General features: G+C 41.8%; 1 protein-coding gene across 1 annotated transcript; it reads left to right on the top strand.

Moving 5' to 3' along the window:
- Positions 1-5,102: 5,102 nt before the first annotated feature.
- Positions 5,103-6,063, top strand: LOC133930381 (glycine-rich cell wall structural protein 1.0-like). Its single transcript, XM_062377019.1, has 2 exons — positions 5,103-5,264; positions 5,405-6,063. Exons 1-2 carry the CDS (start codon positions 5,165-5,167, stop codon positions 5,806-5,808), a joined length of 504 nt encoding a protein of 167 aa, XP_062233003.1. The 5' UTR covers positions 5,103-5,164; the 3' UTR covers positions 5,809-6,063.
- The last annotated feature ends 1,118 nt before the right edge of the window (positions 6,064-7,181 follow it).

Genomic DNA, 7,181 nt, shown 5'->3' with positions numbered 1-7,181 from the left:
CAACGAGCTTCAAGTGCACCATCGCCGTGCCCCTCACTACTAGAGAAGATAGCTTCACTGCCTCCTCCTCCTCCTCCAGAGAAGCTGGTTTCTCTGTACTCTCTTCCACATCCGGTAACCTTGCTTCCAAATCCAATTTTGTCTCCCACAAAGAGCCCAAAGAAGAAGGAAAAGGAAGCCAAGAAGGAAGGCTCTAAGAAGCACCTGCCGAAGATGTCGAAGGCCATTGTACTAGCGAAGAAGTCCATGGATATTGGAGTAGCGTGAACTAGTGCCAATATGAAATTCCAATATGGGAAGCCCTTGATGAGGGTAAATGACCTAGCAAGGGCGGGAAAAGCATGTGTCAAACTGCATAATTACTACATGCAGGCTACTAGAGACAGCAATGCTCAATCCATTATCGTACAACACAAATGACGCCACTTCTTAACTAATAACGACGGCTACTTAATTGTTGGTTTTAATGACTTAATGGCATGGATGTATCATTATTATGGATCTTCACATTGTAAGTCCCTTGAAACTGGATTTCATTAATTAATATCGCTAAGTCTTGAATTTAACTATGTTCTTATCTATAGACACTTGACGAAAGAAACAAAGATGAACAAGTGTAGGGAAAATGGACCTATTAGGCCATGTTTGTGATTTTGGTAATTAATGATAACATAGTTAATGGGACTAACATGTTTGTCATGAATATATGTTAGTAGGTCTCATGGATGTAATACATGAAGAAGCCACTGAAGCAGGGAGAAAGTTTGGTTTAATTGGAGAAGTCCCAGAAGTTTTGTTCTCATAGGATGGCCTAGTGTTGAATGTGTTGCACACACCGAACAATCAGTAGTGTATATAGACAAAGGCAGTTTTGTCTTCTTAGATGGTTTGGTGTCAAATGGGCAGAAGTATCAGAGCAATTCCAGGAGAGGTAGTTTCAAGAGTTGAAGTTGAAGATCAACTGACTAGATGATCTGGTGTTCAACAAGCAATACACACCAGAGCATTTGGTTCTGCATAGAAGATTTTGAAGGCATCAGATAGTCCGGTGATGAAGCAAGAGTACAATGGACAAATACACCAAACAATAAACAGTACAAAGAGGCAAGCGAAGCTCAAGCCATCGGATGGTCCGGTGATGAAGTCATGTGTAAACCGGAGTATATTTTCCAGAGAGGGTTGCATTTGGCTCGGATGGCTGATGACTGCTCTCCAAATAGTCCGGTGATGAATTGATAAGCACCAGAGACGGCACCAAAGCAATTTACATAGAGAAGATGTTGGCTCGGATGGCTAAGGTATACTAACCGGAATGTCCGGTGATGATGTTGCAGTATACACCAGAGTGTCCGGTGTTCATAGTGGCTTGAGTGGGGTTCCAACAGCTAGTTTGTGAGAGTGTACTCACAAGATGATCCGGTGTTAGTACTATTTTTCTTATCGCATCATTCGGTGTTAACAACTTTTCTGAGTCGTTAGGTTAACAGCTAGTGCATGGGGTTGAGGCTATGAATACCTTTCCACTCAGTTATTTGAGGGTGCTGGAGTCTAGAGAAGTTCATATACACCTGAGAAGACATCCAAGCCACTAAAGTGCTTAAAGTGATCATCTAAGGCAATTAAGCACAAGATTAGAGAGTGATTAGTGCTTATAGGCCTAGAGTGTGTGTTGCTAGGTGATTGCTGCCTACAGAGCGGATCAAGGAGTGATCCAAGCTTGTACCTCTTTGTACTTCGACACTTTGGAGTCTTGGTGACTCGCCGCCAAACTTGTTGACCATCCAATTTGGTGTGGAGCGGCGACAAGAAGCGTGTACGGGGATGCGTAGACCCTTATCTCGGTGGCTTAAGCTCCAAAGTGATCACAGCGACAAGAAACCAGAAGAGAGACTAGTGGTGAGACCTTGCCTTGATGGCTTGGTGGCTCATCCAGGTGGAGACCTTGTCTTTGTGACTTGGTGGCTCAAGAGCTGTGACCGGGTGCCGACCAGGAGTATGCCCTTTGTGGAGCTCCAACGTGGACTAGGGGTGGCATTGATGCCATCGATACCACTGAAAAAAATCTTTCTGCCGAGTTTGCTCTCTCTATCTTATTTATGTTTCCGCATTTACTTACTTGCAATTTACCTTCTTAAATAGGTTGCAAGCGCTTTGATTGGTAGAGTAGATACACTAGATAAACCTAGAGCATATTTAGATAGAAATTGATATAGATTTATCTTGTATTATTTTTGGAGCCGAAATAGTTCTAAATATCCTAATTCACACCCCTCTCTTAGAACATCACCGATCCCTACAACAAGGAACCCATCACATTTCTTGACCCTGAGGCCATTAAAATATCAATCATCTAACTTTCACCCCGACTATGATGTGGACCATATGGCCACGACAATGCAACAATATTCCAAAATACACTACCTACTAGACGCCCATAACACTGGTAACCATTGGATCTTCCTGGTTATTTGTCTCAAGTGGAACTCGTTGTGGTACCTCGACTAGTCAAGACCAGTAGCACTAAAAGGTAAACTTAGACAACATGATCAAAACGATGTAAAAGGACTTATTGACGCGTAAGTTCTACCTGACTTATTTTATATATTTAACTTTTCTAATATTTAAATGCTCTCTAATTGATTTCTCTTTATGGAGGACTTTTGACAAGTACGCTCAACCTAAATACAACGTGAAAGACGGGCACAGACCTACACACAAGACCAGGTTCACTGTAAGTGCTACCAAACAGATTACCAAATGCTCTCTTTTGTTTTTTTTCTTTTGATCTAACAATAATTTTTCTTTTCAGCACTGCAACCAACAATCACCGGGCAATGCCTGCAGATTCTATGTTGCGTGGAACATGCTCCTCATGCTCCGTATGAAGGATATCAAATCCCCTGATGTAAGTTCAATACGAGATTATTCGTAACTAATTTCAATAATTAGTTTAATTTCATGATAATATGACATTGGTTATACGTCGAATTATGTAAGAATTTTTAGCTTCTTTTTTTGATGACAGTGCACTCCTGGAGATTTGATGACGGATCATCGAGTTCATGGTCTCTGAAGTCATCAGCCCACTCGGTAAGTTCCACTATAGAATCCCTACGTTGTGAGATCTTCTATAATATGAGTTGATCGGAATTTTGTAATATTTGTGATTCTGTGATATAGCAATTTCTTTTATAAGTACATTTGTCCATATGTATTTAGATGCATTGCTGTTATTTGCAAGGACTAGACGGCTGCCTAATCCTACATATGCTCCATGATGCAGCGAGAAAACAATAAAATCATGCCAGGTAAGCTACACATAAGTGATGTGTTCATATAAGTGACGGGTAACCTTGTTACCTTCACTTATGTATTCGTATAAGTGATGGTTACCCAACACTTATGTCTTTCTCCTCGGCACACGGGTGAAAGATATATATAACGGGTAACCTAGTTACCCATCACTTATGTTAAGACATAAGTGACGGGTGAAGAGACTACCCATCACTTATATCTTTCTCCCCAGTATATGGGAGATGATGATAGGTGACAGGTCACGGTTACGACCAATCACATATAACTTTATTGGTGACGGATTCTTACTAGTGACAGATGAAGAGACTATCCATCACTTATATCTTCTATCTAGCACATGGGAGATGAAGATGTGACAAGTCACGGTTATCACCCATCACATATAACATCATTGGTGATAGATTCTTATCTGTCACCAATAACTAGTCATCAGTGACGCGTTCGGAGAGACGGGTACTAGACCCATTACCCTTATCTGTTATGATCTGTCACCCTTAATCTTTTTCACGTAGTGCATATCCCGGCCGGCCTCTAGATGCATGTAGCTGTTAGGGGATCGCTATACAGCCCGTGCACTGTGCCACCGGTAGCAGCGAACGATGTCGGACACCAAAACGACGCTGTGAGCGTGCTCTCCGAACAGCTCCTCTCCTACCCCCTCTTCTTTTTCCCTGGATCTCTCTTCTTTTTCCATGGATCCAGGGGTTAGCAACCGATTTCCAAATTGTTTTGATTGATCAAAAACTTTCGAACAACCGATCAGAGCACTTTTTACATCCAATAAAAAATCCTATTTCACAGATAAAAAAACTTCAACAAAAAATCCCCAAAATATAGGGTTAGAGCAAAGTCCTTCCCGCCGGCGGCGGCGCATCCTCCTGGCAGCGCGAGCAGCAGCTTCCTTGACATGTTTTTGTGTGTATGCGAGAGAGAGAGAGAGAGGAGGACCGTCGGCGAGCAAATGTCAACGGTTTCAGCTAGGAACTGCAATGAAGTGACATGATTAAATGCTTGTATCAATTTACCAATTGCCATTTTGCCGACAACTTCATGGACCACGTATCCTGCTCCTTACCTTCATCTGTTCTCTGAAGTGCCTAATGAGCACATCTAGCAAGCTTTATTAATCCGAGAATGATCCAGCCCAAGCAATAGTGCGTCTTAATTTTAATACACATTTACGTACATTACAAAGATCTAGCGCAGCTAAAACAGCTGTAGTAAATCTCATTGTTGCGGAAATTTCAATCCCTTGCAAGTCCATTTTGTCTCACTACTTTTATTTTGGCTTTCCAAGTGTGAACCAGATTTTTCAATCCCAACAGATATTTATCTTACAATTTTACTTTTCTTAATTACGTCACACAGTGAGAACAGTGGATCGCCCAAGATATAGATAGCCCAATTCAAATGAGTACTACATCTAACTGCCTTTAGAAATCCGACAATGCACGGATAGGGGAAAATGATCTATACTTTGTTAGTGGACCTTAAATTTGCATCTTGTTCTGAAATCTCAACCACGAACGCATGTAAACCCACTGATACTTCAATAATGTCAATGCCCGGCTCCATTGGGATAGTAATCAAGTTGACAACGAGACGTAGCACCAGAGCTAACTCTTTTCCTTCCAATCCGAGCTAACAGCCAACTGTATCAGTGCACTTATTGAGCGTTGAAACATCTTGGCACGACCCCGTCCATTTAATTATCTCGACGATAGGCTCGGATGCGAGCAATGTGCGTGCATGCGTTGCTGCCTCTATAGTCTATAAATAGCACGCTGCGGCAGTCCTATCTCTTCACACAAAGCTAGTTTCAGCGAGAGGGGGAGAGAGAGGCGTAGAAATGGCGGTTAAGTCTGTAGTTCTTCTCTGTGTCGTCCTGGCCTCTCTCCTGCTCATCTTCCAGGATGTGGTGTATGCTAGAGAGCTCAATGAAGCCAACGGTTGGTTTGCGCCTCTCTCTCTCTCTCTCTCCCCTAGCTAACTTATATTCAGCATTTGTGAAACTAATGCTATACAGTATGTATGCAAATACTACAGTGTACAAAACATTGATCATTAAAAAACATCTTTTTGCATGTAGAGTCTGAGGGGAAGAATGTGAAACCAGCAGGAGGGGCTGGACTCAAGGATGAGAAGTGGGGAGGCAGAGACAACCATGGTGGAGGATATGGAAACGGCGGTGGTTACGGTGGAGGATATGGAAATGGCGGTGGGTATGGAGGAGGATATAATCAGCCTGGCTACGGTGGTGGATATGGGCCTATATATGGTGGAGGATATAACCATGGCCATGATGGTGGCTATGGAGATGGATATGGTGGCGGGTATGGTGGCCCTAGATACGGTGGTGGGTATGGTCAACCTGGCTACGGCAATGGATATGGAGGTGGCTACGGAGGAGGTTATGGTAATGTTGGTGGCAGCTACAGCGGAGGTGGGAGTTATGGAGGATACGGTGGTGGACACCATGGTGGATGGAATTAAGAAGAACAACTACATATGTTTTTCTATGTCAAATAAGTCATGCTCAGTGACTGGTTGAAGAATGTTGTATAGTTTATTTATGGGAATGATGTCCATGGGACCCTAAATATGGACTGTTCACTTGAATCAAAATATGGTAAGAAGAGCTGGCCTTGTATGGTATCTTATGCCTTAGCTTGCTGTTAGAATTTGTAATCATGATGTGTCAATCCATACATATAAATAAAAGGATATCCAATTAATTTTGGAAACAAAGACAGATGTCATGGACTCATTGTACATTGAAAATTAGCATTCTATGTCATTTTTCGCTAAACACCATTACTGGTGCATTGTCCATGGTATATATAAAATGATTAAAGAAAGAAAGATGTTAGGCGTTTGCGGCGCTGGTGGAGCGGCGTTAGGATAGCGGTGGAGGCGGAGCTCCAGAGGAGTGTCTGATACTCGACTCGGGTCTACGTAATCGGATCGAATGATTTCTAAGAAGATGCGCCAGTAGGCTGAGTTAATTCTATTACTATAAATTAGGTTTATATATCGGTCCATCACTATCAATTCCTAATAGGCTGGCAGTGATGTGACATCACTGCCGATTCATAAGCCACGTGGAAAGAATCAATCATCGTGGCTTATAAATCTGTAGTGATAAGTGTCATCACTACCGGACGATGGATTGAGCCGGCAGTGATGCCATGCTCCCTCATCACTGCAGGCTTAATCTACCAACCGATAGTGATAGCATAACATCACTGCCAGCTGGTTAATTAGCCAACAATGATGCCCCCTTCCCCACCTTCTCCAAGCTCGAGCTAACAGACAGTTCGATCAGAACTTTCTTTCCTCCTCACAAACTCTCCATGGCAGCATCCACTTCATTCCTTCTCCCACTTTGATTCCCGCACCACTCAAGCTCATTTTTGGTCAAGAAAAAGGTCTACATGAGCTCTCTCTAGATATCCAAAAAAATTCCATTCTTTCCTCTCAATTTGCTCATTTGTCTTTTCTTTGTTTTTTGGCAAGTGAACCCTTGATTTTTCCATAACAGCAAGGAAACTTCTAAGAGCCTTTTGAGCTCAAGTATGTTGAAATCCCCAAGTTAAATCCTATATTAGCATTTTAACTCAAAATGTTATCTTAAAAACCAAAGTTGATATTATCCCTTATTTTGATTTTTAATGAATTAGAAAATTTCGTCATGATATTGAGGTATGCAGCAAGATTCAATTGTATTTTGATATTTTATTTAATTAGCAAGCTCCAATATAGAAACTTTATGTATGAGTGTATTTATTTTTCATGTTTCCTTAATGAGTCATAGATAAGGGGTTGGATAATAATAAATTCTAGGGATGACACCAACAAATACACAT

The sequence above is a fragment of the Phragmites australis genome, chromosome 10 (assembly GCF_958298935.1).
Source record: "Phragmites australis chromosome 10, lpPhrAust1.1, whole genome shotgun sequence".
Lineage (NCBI taxonomy): Eukaryota > Viridiplantae > Streptophyta > Magnoliopsida > Poales > Poaceae > Phragmites > Phragmites australis.
The sequence above is the reverse complement of the archived record's forward strand: the minus strand, read 5'-3'. Positions and strand labels throughout refer to the sequence as shown.

Bases quoted from the DNA above. Each gene is read 5' to 3' on its own strand.
- LOC133930381 (XM_062377019.1), top strand. From the start codon at position 5,165: ATGGCGGTTAAGTCTGTAGTTCTTCTCTGTGTCGTCCTGGCCTCTCTC. The intron at 5,265-5,404 runs GTTGGTTTGCGC...TTTTGCATGTAG, and splicing joins AGAGCTCAATGAAGCCAACG to AGTCTGAGGGGAAGAATGTG.